The sequence below is a fragment of the Ahaetulla prasina genome, chromosome 13, assembly GCF_028640845.1.
Source record: "Ahaetulla prasina isolate Xishuangbanna chromosome 13, ASM2864084v1, whole genome shotgun sequence".
Taxonomy (NCBI): Eukaryota; Metazoa; Chordata; class Lepidosauria; order Squamata; family Colubridae; genus Ahaetulla; species Ahaetulla prasina.
The window spans coordinates 22,651,807-22,673,720 of NC_080551.1; the positions used below are offsets into that span (position 1 = coordinate 22,651,807).

At 45.9% G+C, this 21,914-nt stretch overlaps 1 protein-coding gene and 1 long non-coding RNA gene across 2 annotated transcripts in view; one reads left to right on the forward strand and one right to left on the reverse strand.

The window, feature by feature from the left end:
* The window catches only part of SEMA7A (semaphorin 7A (John Milton Hagen blood group)), a 45,117-nt gene that overhangs the window by 15,763 nt on the left and 7,440 nt on the right, over window positions 1–21,914 (forward strand). The window contains exons 2-10 of the mRNA XM_058155851.1: window positions 9,519–9,652; window positions 12,536–12,574; window positions 12,936–13,031; window positions 13,139–13,223; window positions 13,785–13,895; window positions 15,792–15,937; window positions 17,298–17,476; window positions 18,532–18,640; window positions 21,151–21,331. Coding sequence (XP_058011834.1) covers window positions 9,519–9,652; window positions 12,536–12,574; window positions 12,936–13,031; window positions 13,139–13,223; window positions 13,785–13,895; window positions 15,792–15,937; window positions 17,298–17,476; window positions 18,532–18,640; window positions 21,151–21,331 — 1,080 coding nt within the window. The remainder of the gene's footprint in view (window positions 1–9,518; window positions 9,653–12,535; window positions 12,575–12,935; window positions 13,032–13,138; window positions 13,224–13,784; window positions 13,896–15,791; window positions 15,938–17,297; window positions 17,477–18,531; window positions 18,641–21,150; window positions 21,332–21,914) is intronic.
* LOC131184505 (uncharacterized) lies at window positions 2,222–5,758 on the reverse strand. The gene is made up of 2 exons (XR_009151988.1): window positions 5,206–5,758; window positions 2,222–3,412 (listed from the first exon to the last, which is right to left on the reverse strand). It is a non-coding gene; the product is annotated as an uncharacterized LOC131184505 (long non-coding RNA).

The window sequence follows — 21,914 nt, forward strand, 5'->3', positions numbered from 1 at the left end:
ACCGCTGGATTAACTCAACAAAGATTGTTTGCATCCCCTTCCAAACCAGCATGTCTCAACGTCAACAACTTTAAGAAATATGGACTTCAAATCCATACATCTGACTAGGTGGATTGTTGATCAGAAAGGTTGGCAGTTCGGGCGGTTCGAATCCCTAGTGCAGGTCTCCTGTGTGAGCAGGGGGTTGGATTGGATGACCTCCAAGATCCCTTCCAACTCTGTTACTGTTACATCAGCTGTTACATACCTCTTGAAGTCGCTGAGATTAAGAAACCTTGACCGCAATGACTGGCGTAGGATCTTGCTTCGAATTTTTTTTAAAAAATGTCCTAATTTTGAAAGCCGGGGGGGGGGGGTTTGAAATACTCTGCCCTTCTGCGGAAAGGAAAATTTACCTGAAGACCCTTTCCAGGAATGAGAATACTTCTGTTTTCCACAACAGGTCAATGTTCTCTTTATCTCCTCCTGGGCTTGATTGCACCAACCATAAGTGACTCTTAGACTCTTGGCATTCAGCAATTCTTGACCATAATTCTTCAGAAAGAGCCTTGCTAGCTCACCCATTCTAACTCTGAGTAACCCTTGGCTGACAGTCAGGTTGGAAGGAAAAAAGCCTGCATTTTCCCTTCAGGGACATTGCTGTTTTTCCGTTTACCGAGTGAATAATTCTGCCCACCCAGAGAAACCATCCAAAGTCTTCACATTTGCCCAAGAAAGCACGGGTGGTCAACAAGGCGTGGGGGCCCACCGTAGTATGAAAACCAAGGCGGTCTTGAAAAGCGTCCAGATGTTTTGTTTGCATCCTACAGGGAAAGTCTGGCTTTTTGCGTAGCATAGATTTTTACCAAAAGAGGATGTGGTGGTCTAGCGGTTAAGACGCTGAGGTTGGTCGGCAGTTCGAGACCCAAGCGCCGTGTGATGGGGTGAGCTCCCGTTCCTCGTTCCAGCTCCTGCCCACCTAGCAATAGCACTTAGACTTATATACTATATACTATAGAGCCCTCGCTAAGCGGTTGAGAGTCAGCATATTGCCTCCAACAATTTGGGTCCCCCTTTAACCCACCTCGGAAGGAGGGAAGGCTGAGTCAATCTTGAGCCTGGTGAGATTTGAACTGGCAAATTGCAGGCAGCCGGCAGGCAGCAGAAGTAGCCTGCAGTCTTGTACTCTAACCACCGTGCCACCACCACGGCTCCTAGCAGTTCAAAAGCATGCAAATGCAAGTAGATAAATAGGTACCACTTGGGTGGGAAGGTAACAGCTTCCATGCACCTTTGGAGTATAGTCATGCTGGCCACATGACCACGGAAAATGTCTTCGGACAATGCTGGCTTCCTCAGCCAAGAAACAGAGATAAGTATTCCCTTTAGAGTCAGGCAGGGCAAACCTTTACCTTTTAACCTTCACCTTTTTTTACATTTGACCATGTTGAGCTATCTGGTTCTTGGCTCAGTTGGGTGCTAATTGTGCTAATTTATTCAACAAAACATCGTTAAGCAAAATGTGGCTTTAAAATGTGTGCATAAACCTGCATAAGGAGATTGAGACAGAGGTCTAAGTTAACCTTTCCTCTCTTCTCATGGTTTAGACCCTAACATTTCCCCGCCCCCCCTAATATTTTCCTTCAAATGCGGCTTGTTCTCCATTCATCATGGTTTCCCAGCACAGATGCTGTTCTTTCTCATCCCCCCCAGCAAGCTCTTCTCCTCGGCCTTTTTTTCGAGCAGGTGCATTAGGGAGGCAACCACAACAGTTCCCAGCTCTAAATTTTTAAAGACCGCTAACGGAAGAGCTGAGCAACTGGCGGAAGGGAGCACCAGCAAATGCAGAGCTGAATTTGGCAATGATTTGATTTTGTGTGTGTGTGTGTGTTGCATGCTTTTAAAATAAAATTATTGTGCACCTCTGGAAACTGTGACATTGCCTGGTGGCTTCCTGGACACTTTTGGGCAGTCTCTTTTAGGAACAATGCAGGCGTGGTTGATCTTTGTTTTTCAAATATCTTTTTTTTTTTCAACCTCCCAGTCTAGTAAACAGTCCTTAGCTGATCTGGTTCCTTCTCTCTCTTCTCCTTCTCCTTCTCCTTCTCCTTCTCCTTCTCTTCTCCACCTCCTCCTCCTTCCCTTCTAACACTGATGATGTTATCTAGTTGGGTCATGAAATGTCTGCAACAAAACAACCAAACTCAGAAAGCACCAAGGACCATGCAGTCTTTTTTCTTCCTCCTCCTTCTCCTCCTCCTCCTCCTCCTCCTCATGTCTGCAAGAAAACAACCAAACTCAGAGAGCACCAAGGACTACGCACTCTTTTTTCTTCCTCCTCTTCCTCCTCCTCCTCCTCCTCATGTCTGCAAGAAAACAACCAAACTCAGAAAGCACCAAGAACCACGCACTCTTTTTTCTTCTTCCTCCTCCCCTATTAGCACTGATGATGTTATCTAGTTGGGTCATGAAATGTCTGCAAGAAAACAACCAAACTCAGAGAGCACCAAGGACCACACAGTCTTTTTTCCTCCTCCTCCTCCTCTTCCCTCCTCCCTCCCATGATGGTTTGTTGAAGGCTCCCTCCCCCACCATCCTCTGATTCAATTGAACGATGCTGTCCTAGGCAGCTACAACTGGGAGCCAGCGTCCAACGGATCGGGGCTCTAAACAATTCACAAAGGGCGTCTCGTAGATGATCTGCAAAATCGATGAACAGAGCAGACAAAACGAAGGAAAACGAGAAATGATTTCTTGCAGTCTGAGACGCTGAATATAACGCCTGGCCCACTCCACTTACGGTTTTGTTGATAACTGGCATACCTGGGCTCTAAGCCAAACTTATCCCTGGGCATGAATTGATGCTCTGTTAGAGGAAAAATGTTTTGTAAGGCGCATATTAAGACTGTGGTGTAAACTTGCTGAATTGGAGGAATGTGCCGGACAGACCGTGGGCTCGATTAAAATACGGATGGCTTTTGCAAAAACTTACCCAGGTCAAAGGTCAGGATTCTTGACCGGCTATTTAGATCAGAGTTGGCAGTTTCCAAAAACCCTGAGTGGCATTCGGATTTGTTTTCTTTCTTTAAAAAAAAAAAAGCGATGACAGAACATGATTATAGGGAACCGGGCAGAATTGGCTGTTTTAGGAAAGGAAACCGATGTCGGGAACGCGCAAAAGAGAAGGCGAGGATAATAAAACCTTTGTAAGCGGGCTTTCTGAGACAAGCAGGAACTTTTGCGGCTGTGCTGAGCAGGGAGATTTTAACTAGCTGATGCTGCGTGTTCTGTAGCCTTTGGCCTTTGTGTAGACCAGGAAAAGTGCCTCTGGCATGCGGCAAACATATCATGCGTCAGGTGTGTATGTCTCTGTGCCTTTCATAATATCCCTTCCTTCAGCAACTGGACCGTGTCTTCGGCACATCAGCCCAAACTGCGGAGCACAACAGAAAGACACACCAAAGTTTGAGGTGCTTTGTAAACATTGCGCCTTTGGTTATATGAGCTGGAGACAGCCACGGCAGGAGAGATATACCAGTGGTGGCATTCAATTTTTTTTTTTTTACCACCAGTTCTGTGGGTGTGGCTTGGTGGGCGTGGCGTGACGATGGACGGGCTTTGTGGGTGTGGCAGGGGAAGGGTACTGCAAAAATCTCCATTCCCTCTCCACTCCTGGGAGAAGGATATTGTAAAAATCTCTATTTTGGGGCCAGCCAGAGTTGGTGTTTGCCGGTTCTCCGAACTAATCGAAATTTCCGCTACCGGTTCTCTGGAACCTGTCAGAACCTGCTGGATTTCACCCCTGAGATATACAGGTTGTCCTCAACTCAGAATAGAATAGAATAGAATAGAATAGAATAGAATAGAATAGAATAGAATAGAATAGAATAGAATAGAATAGAATAGAGCTGGAAGGGACCTTGGAGGTCTTCCAGTTCAGCCGCCACCCTGCTCAAGCAGGAGAACCTATCCCATTTCAGGCAAGTGGCTGTCCAGTCTCTTCTTGAAAGCCTCCAGTGATGGAGCGCCCACAACTTCTGGTGGCAGGCTGTTCCACTGGTTCATTGTCCTCACTGTCAGGAAGTTTCTCCTTAATGCCAGGTTGCTTCTCACCTTGATTAGTTCCCAACCTTTGTTTCTTGTCTTGCCCTTTGGTGCTTTGGAGAATAATCTGCCCCTTTCTTCCTTGTGGCAGCCCTTCAGATACTGGAAGACTGCTATCCTGTGTCCCCTGGTCCTTCTCTTCACTAGACTGGCCATGCCCAGGGTTCCTGCAACCGTTCTTTCTATATTTTAGCCTCTAGGCCTTTGATCATCTTAGTTGTTCTTCTCTGCACTTTTTCCAAAATCTCAGCATCTTTGGAAAAAGTTCTGAGAAGAGCAGCTAAGATTTACAACGTTTGCTTAGCAACCGTTCAAAGTTACAACGGCACTGAGAAAACTGACTTACGACTGTCCTCGCACTTATGACTGTTGCAGCCTCCACATGGTCACATGGTCAAAATGCAGGCGTTTGGGAACCAGGTGTGTATTTATGATAGTTGTAGCATCTCGGAGTCACGTGATCAACACTGGTGACCTTCCCAGCCGCCTTCTGACAAGCAAACTTACTGGGGCGCAGCCAGATTCGCTTTGAAGCGGCACGATTCACTTAAGAACTGCATTGATTCACTTAACAACCACGGTTTTGCAAATGGTTGCAAAATTGGGCACGACTCACTGATCCGCCTTGCTTAGCGACAGAAATTCTGCTCCCAATTGTGGTTGAGGATTAACTGTGACAATAGCACTTAGACTTCTATACCACTTCACAATGTTTTACAGCCCTCTCTGAGCAGTTTACAGAGTCAGCCTCTTGCCCCCAACAATCTGGGTCCTCATTTTACCCACCTCGGAAGGATGGAAGGCTGAGTCAACTTTGAGCCGGTCAGGATCGAACGCCTGGCAGTGGGCAGAGTTAGCCTGCACTGCTGCATTCTAACCATTGCGCCACCACGGCTCACCAATTGGGAACCCAGGAAAGAGGCTGGAATTAACACAATCGGACTAGAATTTGGGACTAAATAGGATAAGAAGGAAGAACAGCGCAAAGCAAAATAAACACTTGGATGGACAGACGGTAGAATTGAGTAGCATGAATTATATAGTTAAGCGTCTGTCACTCAAAGCACCCGGGGATTTTTGGATTATGAAGATTTAAAGTGGTCCTCAGGTCAAAACACTTACTTTCTTGCAGCCAACTTCAAAACTCAAGAAGATTGAGGAATTTGGGTCAGCGGGTAAAATACATCCAACAAGTACAGACTTCTCAGCGTATTTAATACTTGAGAATCAAACCAGGTAGATTTGCAGCTGATCCATCTGTGCTACGCAAGACTAAGTCTTGCGTTCTTCTTTTAGATCTTGGCCACCCAAGGAGATCACTCAACGATTATACCTCCTGGTCTCCTGCTCTTTTACTTTGCAATTCAGCTTCCTTCAACCTCCTAGGCTTGAATGAAACCTTCTAGGAAAGTTTCGTGTTTCCCCACCCCCTGGCTGGGGGATGAGATGGATGAGAGAGGGCAGCACCTTAAAACAGTGGTGAAATCCAATTTTTTTTACTACTGGTTCTGTAGACATGACTTGGTGGGCATGGTGTGGCGTGGTGGGTGTGGCTTGGTGGGCATGGCAGGGGAAGGATACTGCAAAATCCCCATTCCCTCCCCTCTCCTGGGGGAAGGATATTGCGAAATCTCCATTCCAGGGGTGAAATCCAGCAGGTTCTGACAGGTTCTGGAAAAACGGTAGCGGAAATTTTGAGCAGTTCAGAGAACCGGCAGATACCACCTCTGACTGGCCCCAGATTGGGGTGGGAATGGAGATTTTGCCATATCCTTCCCCTGGAGTGGAGTGGGAATGGGGATTTTGCACTATCCTTCCCGTCACGCCCACCAAGCCACGCCCACTAAGCTGCACCCACAGAACCAGTAGTAAAAAAAAAAATGGGTTTCATCACTGCTCCATTCCCACCTCAATCTGGGGCCACCCAGAGGTGGTATTTGCCGGTTCTCCAAACTACTCAAAATTTCTGCTACCGGTTCTCCAGAACCTGTCAGAACCTGCTGGATTTCACCCCTGCCTTAAAAGGAGACCCACCCTTTCCTGCTGCGGGCATTTCTATCCTCTTGTCAACAAAGCATCTGTCAAATGCCAGCTGCCCCAACCAAGGTTGTTTGTTGATCAGCCTTCAGCAGAACTGCTCCGAGGCCTTGAGGGACCCAGGTTGAGAGATTCTCTTCCACCTTGGATGGAGGATTCCCTGCTTTAGTCATCACGGCTGACTGAGAAGGCTCAAGGGAAAACTTTGTTTTTGTCCCTTGAGATCATGACACAATGCTTCCAAAAAAAAAAAAAAGAAGAAGAAGAAGTCAAAAGCCACACTGTTTAGCAAACGAGATTTTGTGATGCCTCTGCTCCCCAGACAATGAGCAACCTATATTTTAGATGCCTGACTTCTTAACTCATCCTGTTGACAGACTGGACGGACAAAGGGAGAACAGGAGGGCCTGACTATCTACTGTTCGATCTGGGCGCCGCCTTGTGAAAAAACTTGGGTGGAAGAAGTCCACCTGCCCACCTGTTTGTTGTAGGTGGACCACACAACCTCCCTGCTCTCTTCCTGTTGGCTCCTGTTGGGCTGAATGGATGAGAGCACCGATAGCCAAAATCAAACAGGGTGGAAAGAGAGAGAGAGAGAGGGGAGAGAAAGAGAGGGAGAGGGGTGGGGGGAAAGAAAAGGGCCTCTAGTGGCTCAGGCTGGTAAGACAGTCTGTTATTAACAGCAGCTGCTTGCAATTACTGCAGGTTCAAGTCCCACCAGGCCCAAGGTTGACTCAGCCTTCCATCCTTTATAAGGTAGGTAAAATGAGGACCCAGATTGTTGGGGGCAATAAGTTGACTTTGTATATAAATATACAAATAGGATGAGACTATTGCCTTACACAATGTAAGCTGCCCTGAGTCTTCGGAGAAGGGCGGGATATAAATTTTTTAAAAAAAGAGCGAGAGAGAGAGTAAGAGCGAGAGAGTGAGAGAGAGAGAGAGAGAGAGATGTCTAAAGTCAGCAGGCTGAGAAATGGGAACAAAGAAAACCTTATTTCCTTCCCTCCCACAGTTGTTGAGTCAGGGTCATCTGTTGAAACCAAACCAAGTTGGGTGATTGAAGGTCAGCAGATGTTCACGATGGAGCCTGATTATCTAAGTCCTTCTTAGTTTCATATGCCATTCCAGTGAACTAGTATGGGTTAGGTGTGGTTGTTGGCTTTGAATCTAGCTCTCTCGTTCTCTCTCTCTCTCTCTCTCTCTCTCTCTCTGTGTATATATATTGTATGTTGGCTTTTTCCCAGAGAGCTGGATCAAAGGATGGGGGAGAAAAACACACACCATGAGAAACTGTATTCCATCCTTGAGCAAAATGTCTTCTGCCGTCTTCTCTCTTTTGTTATCTTCCCCCCCCCCCCGTCCAACAACCTCCCCTCACCATCTGGACATTTCCTGAGCATTGTGCAGAGGGAAGAGAGCTAGTGAGAAAGATTTATGGTAGATCTCAACAACTAACTGTGGATCCTGCAGATGGAACCTGCTCTGCAGTTCCGAGTAGCAACTCACAATCTTAAGATCAGAAAACGAATCAGTTTGGAAGCGAGAAAGAAAAGAAAGAAAGAAAGAAAGAAAGAAAGAAAGAAAGAAGGAAGGAAGGAAGGAAGGAAGGAAGGAAGGAAGGAAGGAAGGAAGGAAGGAAGGAAGGAAGGAAGGAAGAAAGGAAGGTAGGTAGGAAGGAAGAAGGAAGGAAGGGGCTAGCCTAGTTAATTTGATGAGGGAGGTTGCCTGGGTCATGTTCACATGTCAACAATTTGGAGAATGCATCAGATGGCAGAGGGACCAAAGGAAAGTGTGGGTGTATCATTAATTCACGTGCTGATTGTATCTATTTTTTGTGTGGAGATGGCTTCAAATCAGCGTTGACTCTTGACAACTGGATGGAGAAGTCCTGGCAGTTGTGTTGGCCAGATTTTAGTTTACCATTGCTTACTTCCTAGGGCTGAGAGAGTGTGACTGGCCCAAGGTTACCCAGCTAGCTTCATGTCTAGAATTCACCGTCTCCCGGTTTCTGTCCGATGCCTTCAATACTACGCCACTAGCCTAGTGTTTAAGGTGCTGGCTTAAAAACCAGAAGTCAAGGAGTTCTGGTCCTGCCTTAGGCATGAAGCCAGCTGGGTGGCTGTGGATCAATCACTAGGAGATGGTGAGTTCTAGTCCCACATTAGGCATCAAAGCCAGCTGGGTGACTTTGGCCAAATCAACAGGAGCTGATGACTTCTAATCCTGCCTTAGGCATGAAAGCTAACTGGGTGACTTTAGGCCAATTACCAGGAGATGGTGAATTCTAGTTCCACCTTCGGAATGTAAACCAGTTGGGTGACTTTAGGTCAACCACCAAAAGACTGTGAGTTCTAGTTCTGCCTTAGGCATAAAAGCTGACTGGGTGACTTTGGCCCAATCCCTCTCTCTCTCAGCTGAACCCCCCTCAGAGGGTTGTTGTGGAGAAAATAGGAGGAGGAGGAGGGAGAAGCATTCGGTACGTTTGCCGCTTTGACTTGCTTATAAAGTGATAAAAATGGGGTCAAAATCCAATAAGAACAAATAAATATCCAGAACCAGGATGTTTAAATATAGAAGCAGGTCTGTGAAACCAAACCCATCAAAATGGAAAACTAGAAAGGGGAAGGGGCGGAAAATATGCTCACTCCACAATCTGCCAGCATTTGTTTATTATTACGAATTTATACAGTGCTTCTACAAATGAGGTGCTTCCACAAAGAAAGTCCTCGACTTACAACAATTCATTTAGTGACCACTCAAAGTTACAACGGCACTGAAAAAACAGACTTATGACCATTCTGCACACTTACGACTGCACACCGGAACAACTAGACACAAGAAGAGTTTTTTCCCCGAACGCCATCATCACTCTGCTAAACAACTAATTCCCTCAACACTGTCAAACTATTTACTAAGTTTGCACTACTATTAATCTTCTCATCCTTCCCATCACCCATCTCCTCCCACTTATGACTTCATGACTGTAACCTTGTTGCTTGTATCCTTACGATTTATATTGTCTGTTTCCCGATGACTATCATTAAGTGGTGTACCTTAGGATTCTTTCTCATGGTCACGCGATTAAAATTCAGTCGCTTGTCAGCTGACTCGTATTTATGACGGTTGGAGAGTCCCTGTCCCCCTTTTGCGACCTTCTGACCTGCAAAGTCAGCGGGGACAAGCCAGATTCACTTAACAGCCGTGTTACTAACTTAAGCAATGCGGCGATTCCCTTAACAACTGTGCCAAGAAGAGTGGCAAAACGGGGCAAAACTCACTTAACAAAGGCTTCACTGAGCGTCATAAATACCGTAACATGAGGACTCCCTGTGCTTTCCTTCATCTGGGTTCAGTCCTGAGTTTTTTTTCCCCTCCCCCCCCCTTGTCTTTTGTAGGGTGGAAAAAGTTCCAGTTTAATGCCACGGAGAGACACATCGCTGTCTACTATGAAGAGAACTCTTCTTCCGTGTTCGTCGGAGCAGAAAACAAACTTTACTTTTACAATTTCAGCGACTCCACCAGCCACATGGTGAGGAGACTGGGAAAGGGATGCTGATCTTCCAAGTTTTAATGTTAGAGTTAGTTTGTTTATTTTATTTTATTATTTTATTTTATTTTATTTATTTTATTTTATTTTATTTTATTTTATTTTATTTTATTTTATTTTATTTTATTTTATTTTATTTTATTTATTATTCATATTTGAATACCGCCCTATCTCCCGAAGGACTCAGGGCGGTTCACAGGCAAATAAAACATTCATATACACATTAAAATAACCATTAAAAAACTTATTCTAATGCCAAATTTTAAAATATAGATATAAATATTAAAACCAATTTAAAACCCCTATAAACTTAAAATCTAGGCCAGTCCTGCACAGATGAATAAATGTGTCTTGAGCTCGCGACGGAAGGTTCGGAGGTCCGGAAGTTGACGGAGTCCTGGGGGGAGTTCGTTCCAGAGGGTGGGAGCCCCCACAGAGAAGGCCCTTCCCCTGGGCGTCGCCAGACGGCACTGCCTAGCTGACGGCACCCTGAGGAGTCCCTCTCTGTGAGAGCGCACGGGTCGGTGAGAGGTATTTGGTCGCAGCAGGCGGTCCCGTAGGTAACCTGGCCCTATGCCATGGAGCGCTTTGAAGGTGGTTACCAAAACCTTGAAGCGCACCCAGAAGGCCACAGGTAGCCAGTGCAGTCTGCGCAGGATTGGTGTCATACGGGAGCCACGAGGGGCTCCCTCTATAACCCGCGCAGCTGCATTCTAAACTAACTGCAGCCTCCGGATGCCCTTCAAGGGGAGCCCCATGTAGAGAGCATTGCAGTAATCCAGGCGAGACGTCACGAGGGCGTGAGTGACCGTGCATAGGGCATCCCGGTCTAGAAAGGGGCGCAACTGGCGCACCAGGCGAACCTGGTAAAAAGCTCTCCTGAAGACGGCCGTCAAATGGTCTTCAAAAGACAGCCATTCATCCAGGAGGACGCCCAAGTTGCGCACCCTCTCCATCGGGGCCAATGACTCACCCCCAACAGTCAGCCGAGGACTCAGCTGACTGTACCGGGATGCCGGCATCCACAGCCATTTCATTTCATTTCATTTCATTTCACTTTGTTTTGTTTTATTTTATTATTTTATTTAATTCTATTTGTGAAACATATACAAGATAATAGGTACAAATAAATGGCAACAGTAGGAGAGGGACAATAGGCACGCTGGTGCACTTATGCACGCCCCTTACAGACCTCTTAGGAATGGGGTGAGGGTCAACAGTGGACAGTTTAAGCTTAAACTTTGGGGGGTTGGGGAAGAAACCACGGAGTCAGGTAGTGCGTTCCAGGCATTGACCACTCTGTTGCTGAAGTCGTATTTTCTGCAATCGAGTTTGGAGCAGTTTACCTTGAGTGTGTATCTATTGTGTGCTGGTGTATTATTTAGCGGTTGAAGCTGAAGTAGTCATTGACAGGTAAGATGTTATAGCAGACAATTTTGTGTACTACGCTTAGGTCAGACCGAAGGCAATGTAGCTCTAAATTCTCCGAGCCCAAAATTTGAAGCCTGGTGGCATAAGGTATTTTGTTCCAAGCAGAGGAGCGGAGGACTCTTCTTGTGAAGTATCTCTGGACTCGTTTGATTGTGTTAATGTCCGATATGCAGTGCGGGTTCCAGACAGATGGGCTGTATTCGAGAACTGGTCTAGCAAAGGTTTTGTATGCTCTAGTTAGCAGTTCAATATTCCCAGAGAAGAAGCTATGCAAGATTAGGTTAACCACTCTTAATGCCTTGTTGTTAAAGTGGGCTCTGGCACTTAGATCTTTAGATTTTTCTGAGTTTTAATTTTAGAGTTGACGAGTTCTTGGATCCAGCCTTTTCATGAGGTGCCTGACTGAGTCTGAAAAAACGCTTCTTATCCCTTGACGAGTGACTTCCTTCCCCTCCCCCACCTCTGAATCATTTCTTCCCCTGGGATGGGTTTAGAAACAGGCAACGCGTTGGTAACTAATTGCCCAGCTGCTGCGACAGGAGAGGGGTTGTTATGTTTACAACCAGGGTGGAAAGTTTTAGTATCTGCGGAAAGCTGTTGCAGAATGGAGTGCGTCCCTTCTGTAGCCCTGCTAGCCAGAACAAGTGCAGAAGGACACAACTGGAAGGGACCTTGGAGGTCTTCTTGTCCAGGGGTCTCCAACCTTGGCAACTTTAAGCCTGGAGGACTTCAACTCCCAGAATTCTGGGAGTTGAAGTCCGCCAGGCTTAAAGTTGCCAAGGTTGGAGACCCCTGTCCTAGTCCAACCCTCTGCTCAAGCAGGAGACCAGACAAGTGGCTGTCCAGTCTCTTCTTAAAAGCCTCCAGTGATGGAGCACCCACAACCTCTGGAGGCAAGTCATTCCTCTGATTGATTGTCTTCACTGTCAGGAAGTTTCTTCTTAATTCCAGGTTGCTTCTCTCCTTGATGAGTTTCCATCCATTGCTTCTTGTCTTGCCTTCTCTGGTGCTTTGGAAAACAGGTTGACTCCCTCTTCAGCCAGCCGACGAGTTGTCCTTTAGAAGAGGTCTCCTTCTTCGAATTCCTTTCCTACCTCTAGGCCACTGGACATGCTTGATACCAAGGGTTGCCTCCACCTGTTTATCTGTTGGAGCTTGCTTGGATGAGTAACTCATCAGTAGATGGTTTGGAATGAAGCTTTGGCTTCCTTCCTTGAGTCGCCGCTTGGTTGCGAGATAGGAACCGTCCCCCTCTTCTGTGGTCTGGAATGAGTCTACACAACCAACACTGGAAGGGCTGCTATTCCTTCCCTTTTGTGTTGGCAGGTTCATGTACAGTAGGTGGCAAAACACCGCCAGGTCCTGTAGCAGATGGTGTGAGATTTTAGAAAACAGGCATGTAAATATTTCTTTCCCGTTTCTCTTTTTGTACAGAAGCGTTTTGATGTATCCAGCTCCATGTGTGAAAATTCCGTAAGTTTGGATTAATAGTTCAGTCCTTCCTTCCTTCCTTCCTTCCTTCCTTCCTTCCTTCCTTCCTTCCTTCCTTCCTTCCTTCCTTCCTTCCTTCCTTCCTTCCTCCTCTTTCCTTCCCTGTCACCCTGTCTCCCTTCCTCCTTCCCTCCTTCCCATCCTTCCATCTTTCCTTCCTTCCTCCTGCTCTCCCTTCCTGTCACTGTCTCCCACCCTGCCTGTTTTCCTCCCTCCCTCCCTCCTTCCCTCCCTCCCTCTCTCCTTTCCTTCCCTTCCCTCCCCTCCCCTCCTCCTCCTCTCCTTCTTTCTCCTCCCTCCTCCCTTTCCCTCCCCTTCATCTTGTCCTCATTTCTTTTTCCAGGAAGAACCTGTCAATTATCTCACGTTTATTGGGAAGTACCAGGGCAAAGTGCTCATTTGTGGCACCAACGCCTGCAAGCCAACTTGCTGGAACTGGGTATGGCCCATGGTTGCGTTTTCTTCCCTTTTGTGTGACCTTTGGGAAAGTTGGTAGAGGGAGACTTGGGGATCTCATCTTTGGTCTTGTTTTCCTGTCCTCTGCAGGTCGATGGGCAGATAGAGCCAGGCATCGGTGCTCAGAGCTTAGCCCCTTTTGGCCTTGATAAAAATTCCCTTGTCCTCATTGATGGTAAGTCTAATGAAACCAGAGCTCATAGTTGTGAACCCACCAGGGAACTTCTCCAGATCAAGGGTCTCCAACTTTGGCAACTTGAAGCCTGGCAGACTTCAACTCCCAGAATTCTGGAAGTTGAAGTCCCCCAGGGTTCAAGTTGCCAAGGCTGGAGACCCCTGCTCCAGATCATTTGTCCTGAAGCCACCCAAACTCACATTCTCGTGGGGGCTATAAAGCTAGAGTTAGCTTTACCTTCTCCATGATGTTATAAAAGATCTTGGGTTGACTTTGGAATCCCCTTTCAATTTTTGTCAGTATTTGAATGCACAAATAAGATGATGTCTTTTATATTCCCCTTCTTACTTCTGGAAGCCAAGTTCCCTCTTGAAGGGTATGTCCTTCCTTCTGTTTCAAAGACTGGTTGTCGATATTTCTCATTGCACAATCCCTCGTTGATGGAATCCCCAGGGGGAAATGACAGATCTTCTTTGTGAGAACTTTTTTTGGAATTGGTTGGCCAAGAGGAGAAGTTTCCGGTTCGGGTTTTTCCTCATCCTCTTCCTTCTTGTCTTCTAGGCAATGACATCTATTCGACGATCCGCAAATACCAATACAATGGACGGATCCCTCGTTTTCGGAGGGTCCGAGGGGCTGCAGAACTTTACACCAGTGACACGGTTATGAAGAGTAAGTGCTGAGGTTCTGGAAGAGACAATTGGGCGATGGTGTTGTGCTTTCTCACCCTTGCAATCAGGGGTGAAATGCTCCTGGTTCGGACCGGATCGCCCAATCCGGTAGTGATGGCGGCGGGTGGTTCAGAGAATCGGTAGCAAATATCCATGCGCCCCCCCCATGCCCCCTCATTTCTTTGGCTGAAAAAATGCTTTTAAAAGTTAAAAAATAAGCCTCTGATGATCGCGTGGCTCAACTGGGATCGTCAGAGACTTTTAAAAGCATTTTTCTACAACCTCTTCGACCGAAGAGGTTGTGAAAAAAATCTTTTAAAAGGCTCTGAAGATCCCAGCTGAGTTGCCTGATCGTCAGAGACTTTTAAAAGCATTTTTTACAATCCCTTTGACAGCTCCATCAGTAGCATAACAGGCGCATGGTGGGCCCTTCTTAAAATAGTGGTTCCCAGCTCTCCAGAACCGATGCAGAGATCAATGTTGCTGCGACCATAACTCATCAGAGAGTGGTCTTGCCAAGGAGGCCTCCAATCTCAAAGGGATCTTCTCCTCCCTATGGGAAATGGATTTCACTGTTCGCAAGGCTGGGTTCTCCAGCCCCTGCCCCCACCCACCCCAAGTAGAAGATGAGCATTGGGGTTATGAAGGAAAACTCAAAACAAACACAACTCTTGCCCAGAGGAGTTCAATGGAAACAAGAAAGAGCCATCCAGGTATCTCCTGTGTAATGAACGTCATGGAGGATGAGTTCTCCAAGGTTAGAAACCCCTGATGAGGAGCCGCAGATGATTCAAGGTTCCTTCCTTAGGTCCCTCTGGAGGACTTTTCCGTTCTCAACTCGGGGGCCTTTCCATACAGAACAAAAGTGACTGACTGGGCTTCCGTCCCCTGCAGGGAGTTGGTGTTCCTCTATTTACAAACTTGGCCTTTAAGCCTTGCTGCAACAGAACCCAAAGGGCACCTTCCATGCACAGAAGGGAGGGGTAGTCAGGCTCAGAGAAGACCACATATTTCAGAAGTGTTAACTTGTCTCTGGAGGTGGAAAGACACTTATCTCCTGCGTAAACCTTCAAGGATGGGTGGATCTTAGGTAATAAGGAGATTCAGGGAGGGCTCAGCAGGAAGGGCAATCCTACCTTGTTTGATGTCTTGGTAAGGTTGGATCTTGAGATCAACTTACCGTATTTTTCGGAGTATAAGATGCACTTTTTCCCCCCAAACAAGAGGGTGAAAATCTGGGTGCGTCTTATACCACGAATGCAGCCCCGCCCAGCTTCTCAAACGGAGGTTTCAGAGGCTAAAAAAAGCATCAGAAAAGAAGCTTCAGAAAAGAAGTCCCCAAACAGAGCTTCAGGAAAACAAACCCAAACAGAGCTACAGAAGCTTTTCTTCTGAAGTTGTTTTGGAGGCTTTCAGAGGCAGAAAAAGAAGTTTTTTCTGAAACAGAGTTTCAGAAGTTTCAGAGGCAGAAAAAATAAAGCAAGGCACAGAGCTCACAACCAAGGAACCTGTTGCTAAAATTCACCTCTGGGAACAGCTGACTGGGGGTATTCCGAGAGGCCGATCCACTCGCCAATCAGCTTTTTTTCTTATTTTCCTCCCAAAAACTAAGGTGCGCCTTATAGTCCGAAAAATAACGGTAATCCGTAATTCTGTGTTTGCACAACTTGGTGAGCCCCAAAGCTTTACCAAGGTTACCCCTAACCTAGCTTGCTGTGTGAAATTAATGCACCTAAATGGTTTTTCCCCTTGATTTGGTTAAACATATTGCATGAGCATTAAAAGGGTTGGCAGAAACCAGGCGTGGGTGTTTTGTGTAGTTTCTGACCTGAAGGATCTGCCCAGCCTCACTGCTTTCTTTCTAATCTCACCGGCTCCACCTTTTCCCTCCTGCCAGATCCAGAGTTTGTGAAGATTGCGCCAATCCGACAAGAAGAGGCCTACAACAACAAGATCTACTTCTTCTTCCGAGAGGACAACCCTGACTGGCCATATAATCCTTTGGCTCCAAGGAAGATCTCCAGGGTGGCTCAAGTGTGCAAGGTGAAGAATGGGTTTCGAAAAGACTTTTAAGCGATGGTGGTAGCTTAACTTTGGTGGGAACCAAGCCCTCAGGACCTTCAACAATCCTGCGTGAACGACAACAGGCACATTGTGATGCAAACAATTGTGGTTCCTCTACTCGCAACAGACACCACAATAAGTGGAAGTCATTCAATGGTATACCAGTGGTGCAATAATGGTATTGCAACCGGCCATTGTGACCTCCTGGTGGCTTGCTATGCAGCAACCGGGTGAAGTTGATGGCTTAGAGCAGGAGTTAGCAACCTTAAAAACTCAGAGAGCCATTTGGACCCGTTTCCCACAGAAAAGAAAACACCGGGAGCCACAAAACTCTTCCACTGCCTGACTATTTCCTGAGCGGCCACAAAACTAGCATATATAGTTGAATTAAAGATTCTGTTTTCTTCTGAAACTTCTCTTTTCTTGGATTTATCCATGATTGGGGGGTTGAAAAGCTTAATAAATTGTGCGTTGATGGGTGTCGGACATTGGCAGTTGTGACGCATACTTTGAGTGACAGGGAGCCACAGCAGAGGGATCAAAGAGCCACATGCGGCTCCAGAGCCACAGGTTGCTGATCCCTGGCTTAGAGCCACAGCTAAATTCAAGTCATGGCGGCTTCTTCAACCAATGATGTCAGGAGCAAAGAATCAGGAGCAGGTGGCAACCTAAAAGATTTATTCATGGTTGTACACAAGGATCTGGTCAGCTAAAGTCCAACCCTAAATTGGCACCAGCCGAGGGTCAATAGAATTCAGGAAGGACTGGACTTGGAGCGCTTAAGGGAACGCAACCACCCTAAGCTGATGACACATTTAACTCCTCCCCCCTAGCTTTGCCTGCTCTTCTCCTACAAATGATTCCTTAGCAGAATGCATGATCCCAGTTCGGGTCTTCTCCCCCTCCTGGAAGATTTTATGTCTGAACTGTAGCTTTGTGCAAAAGGAATAGAGATGGTGAAATGAGATGCCGTCCGTCCAAACCATCTCTGGTTAGTTTCTGACCTTGAACCATAAATGGCTTTGTCGGAGTTTGTTGCAGAAGTCAAATCTGGAAGGCCCACACAGGTAACTGATTCAGCAGGATCCATTAACTTCTCTAAGTTAATAAGTAAATATGCAATACCAAAAGCAGAGGAGAGAACAGTTTTCCGTTTTAGTTCAGAGAGCGCGACTAGTTTCGGTTTTTAGCACAGACTCAGCGCTACAGGACGAAGCCACGCCCAGGCTCCAAACTGTTAAAGCTCCCATTGGCTGACCTTGTTACTAAACCCTGTTCATTGGCTGACCTTGTTACCATGTCTCCTAGTAACGCCCTTTTTCCCCCCTTCTCTCTGCAGGGCGACAAAGGGGGCAATGGCTCCTTTTCAGCAGCCAAGTGGACGACTCTGCTGAAGTCCACGTTGGTCTGCGTGGACTCGGCCACTAACCGAAACTTTGACTGGCTTCAAGATGTCTTTATTGTTGAGTCGGAACAGTGGTTTCAGACAAAGATCTACGGGCTTTTCCTAAATGAGTGGTGAGTCTTCTGCTCTTTGACCATACATCGCCACCAAGAGGACTTGTGGTTGGCTTTGGAGAACCTTCTCGCCTTGCAGGACCTTTCCTTCCTTCTTCCCTATCTTATCCATGCGGCATGGAATTAGATTATGGCAAGGGCCTCACTTTTATTGGTCCATAATCAGGGGGTGAAACCCAGCATGTTCTGACAGGTTCTGGAGAACTGGTAGCGGAAATTTTGAGTTGTTCGGAGAATCGGCAAATGCCACCTCTGGCTGGCCCCAGAGTTTATTTATTTATTTATTTTATTTATTTTATTCAATTTTTATACCGCCCTTCTCCCGAAGGACTCAGGGCGGTGTACAGCCAAGTAAAAAGTCACAATATCAACATTAAAAGAAATTAAAACAAACATATTATAAAGTGGCCAGATTTAAAACAAATTAAAATATTAAAATATAAATAACCCAATAAAATTTTAACCCAATAAAATTTTAGGCCGGAGTGGGGTGGGAATGGAGATTTTGCAATACCCTTCCCCTGCCACACCTACCAAGCCATGCCCACAGAACCAGTAGTAAAAATATTTGGATTTCACCACTGGCCATAATCTAATATTCGCCATAATCTAATATAAGGGAAAGGAAAAGGTCCCCCTCGAACATATGTGCTAGTTGTTCCTGACTCTAGGGGGCGGTACTCATCTGTGTTTCAAAGCCGAAGAGCCAGCGCTGTCCAAAGACGTCTCTGTGGTCATGTGGCCGGCATGATTCAACGCCAAAGGCGCACGGAACGCTGTTCCCTTCCCACCAAAGGTGGTCCCTATTTTTTTTACTTGCATTTTTATGTGCTTTCGAACTGCTAGGTTGGGAGACACTGGGACAAGTCACGGGAGCTCACCCCGTTACATGGCAGCACTAGGGATTCGAACCGCTGAACTGCCGACCTTTCTGATCGACAAGCTCAGCGTCTTAGCCACTGCACCACCACATCCCTATAATCTAATATGAAGCCATACAAATAAGAGTTGTCGTTGATGGAAGGCTGATTCCTTGTTGTGTCTCATTTCCACAGGGATTACTCGGCAGTCTGTGTCTACTCTGTTAGTGACATCAGCCAACGCTTCAGAACGTCTCCCCTGAAAAACTACAGTGGGAAACCCCCTGCTGTGAAGCCAGGACAGGTAAAAAGCAGTGGTGAATGTTGGCTGGAAAATTGACCCTTCCAACGTGTAGTAGATTTGGAGACTATGAGATATAGTAGCAATCGCACGTAGACTGATATATCGCTTTACAGTGCTTCATAGCCCTAAGTGATTTACAGAGTCAGCCTCTTGCCCCCAGCACTCTGTGTCCTCATTTTACCAACCTTGGAAAGAGGGAAGGATGAGTCAACCTTGATCGAACTGCTGACAGTGGTGCAGAGTCAGCTTGCAATACTGCATTCTAAACACTGGAAAGGAAGGAAGGAAGGAAGCAATAGCACTTAGACTTATCTACAGCTTCACAGTATTTACACAGTCCTCTCTAAGCGGTTTACACAGTCAGCCTCTTGCCCCCAGCAGTCTGGGTCTTCCTTTTACTGACCTCCGAAGGATGGAAGGCTGTGTCAACTTTGAGCCGGTGAGAATTGAACTGCTGGCAGTCGGCTGAATTCGCCTGCAATACTGCACTCTAACCACTGCGCCACCACGGCTCTTAGTGACTAAATAATAATGCCTAAAAGTAGAGGACAATGTTTTCCATCCTGTCTTTTCCCACTTATTTTTATTGCAGATGTAGAAGTGCGTGCCAGAAATATAAACTCACTAATGGATTTCCTTGGGTTGGGTTGATGTTGTGGCTTCAGTGTCTCCGTATTTAATTTCATTTGTTCTTAGTCGTTTACATGTGTATGTAATTTGCCAGAATTCCACAAAGCATTTGTTTAAAACTGCATTGCACGCCATGCTCTGTTTATCAAGTCCAAATTACCCGGGGAATTTTAGCTTCAGAAAATGAATGTAGTACAAGTTTTCCTTTTTGTTTTTTCTTTCCCAGTAGTCACCCATTATTATTATTATTATTATTTATTATTTATTTGATTTTTATACCGTCCTTCTCCCGAAGGACTCAGGGCGGTGTACAGGCAAGATAAAACCAGCAATACAATATACAGGTTAAAATACAATTTAAAAAACTTATTTAAATTAGCCTGGAGATTAAAATTTGCCATACTAAAACCCCTGCTTAAAATTAATAAATTTAACATTAAGATTCCAATTTAAGCCAGCCAGATAAAAAGATGTGTCTTCAGTTGGAATGTCCAAGGTCAGGTATTTGGCGTAAACCGGGGAAGCTCCAGAGTGGGAGCCCCACAGAGAAGGCCCTTCCCCTGGGGGCCGCCAGCCGGCATTGTTTGGCGGACGGCACCCTGAGAAGTCCCTCTCTATGGGAGCGTATCCATGGAACATATATGAGAAGTTCTCTACTCCAGTTTAAAGCACACCTCCCTCCATGTTATACTGGAACAAATTGGAGCTCTATCCATCCATCCATCTATCCATCCATCCATCTCTTTCTTTATCCGAACCCTCAACTATTCATCCATCCATCCATCCATCTCACTTTTCTGTTTCATAAAAAGATGTGTCTTCAGTTCTCTCTCTCCCTTTTTCTATCCGTCCATCCATCTACACACCCTCGTCGCATTTTCCCCAATCCCCTCATCATTCAACCATCTCTCCACCCATCCCTCCATCCCATCTTTTTCTCTCTCTAGGCATCCATCCACTTCCTTCCTTCCTTCCTTCCATCATCAATCCATCCAATCACCCATTCCTCTTCCTGCCCTGTCTCTTGTTCTACCTTCCTATCTATACCATCTACCTACTGATCCAACCCTCCATGCCAGAGGTGGGTTTCAGCAGGTTCTGACCAGTTCTGGAGAACCGGTAGCGGAAATTTTGAGTAGTTCGGAGAACGGGTAGTAAAAATTCTGACTGGTCCCATCTATTCTCTGCCTCTCAAGTCCCATCTGATCAGGAGGAAATGAGAATTTTGCAATATCCTTCCCCTGCCACACCCACCAAGCCACGCCCACCAAGCCACACCCACAGAACCAGTAGTAAAAAAATTTGAAACCCACCACTGCTTGGTACCTTTTCTGACCTATTTGACTGTACTCCCATCCTCCTTATCCATGTCAGGTTTGTGAAAAGGATGGGCACGTGCAGTATTAGCTGTTGAGTATCCTCACTGCTTTGGTCTTTCTGAAAACAGGACTCCAGTCCTCATGGCTTCAAAACCTATTCAGCATTTAGTAAATCCAAAGCGCAAAGAACATGTAATGTTGGGTCTCTATGGAAGTTGGGTCTCTATGGAAGTCTCTATGGAAGTTGGGTCTCTGTGGCTCAGAGTGGTAAGACAGTCTGTTATTAACAGCAGCTGCTTGCAGTTACTGCAGGTTCTAGTCCCACCAGGCCCAAGGTTGACTCAGCTTTCCATCCTTTATAAGGTAGGTAAAATGAGGACCCAGATTGTTGGGGGTAATTAAGTTGACTTTGTATATAATATACAAATGGATGAGACTATTGCTTGACATAGTGTAAGCCGCCTTGAGCCTTCAGAGAAGGGCGGGATATAAATGCAAATTAAAAAAAAAAGTTCTTCTCCATCCATCTCCTGATTATCACCACTGTCCCTTTCTTGACAGTGTCTACAAGGAACTGAGAAGACTCCACCCGAGACTTTCAAAGTGATCGACAGCTATCCAGAGGTGGCTGCCCAAATGAATGGGAAAATCATCTTCTACAGCAAACATCGCTACCAGCAACTTGGAGTCCACCAGATTCGGGTGAAATATAAGCACTACGATGTTCTGTACTTAGCCACAGGTAACCACTAAAGCAATTGGTAACACCCTTGGCTAGTTTTAGAAGTAGTGTGTGAAAGTTTTGGTTGAAAGCCCCTGTGGCTATGGGAGAGATTTTCTCAAATCAATAGAATAGAATAGAATAGAATAGATTTTTTTTTTATCAAAGTGTGATTGGACACACAACAAATTTGTCTTGGTGCATATGGTCTCAGTGTACATAAAAGAAGAGATACATTCGTCAAGAGTCATAAGGTACAACACTTAATGATAGTCATAGGGTACAAATAAGCAATCAGGAAACAATCAATATCAATATAAACCATAAGGATACCAGCAACAAGGTTACAGTCATACAGTCATATGTGGAAGGAGATGGGTGATGGGAACAATGAGAAGATTAATAGTAGTGTAGACTTAGTACATAGTTTGACAGTGTTGAGGGAATTATTTGTTTAGCAGAGTGATGGCGTTCAGGAAAAAACTTGTGTCTAGTTATTCTGGTGTGCAGTGCTCTGTAGCGTCGTTTTGAGGGTAGGAGTTGAAACAGTTTATGTCCAGGATGTGAGGGATCTGTAAATATTTTCACAGTCCCCTTTATGACT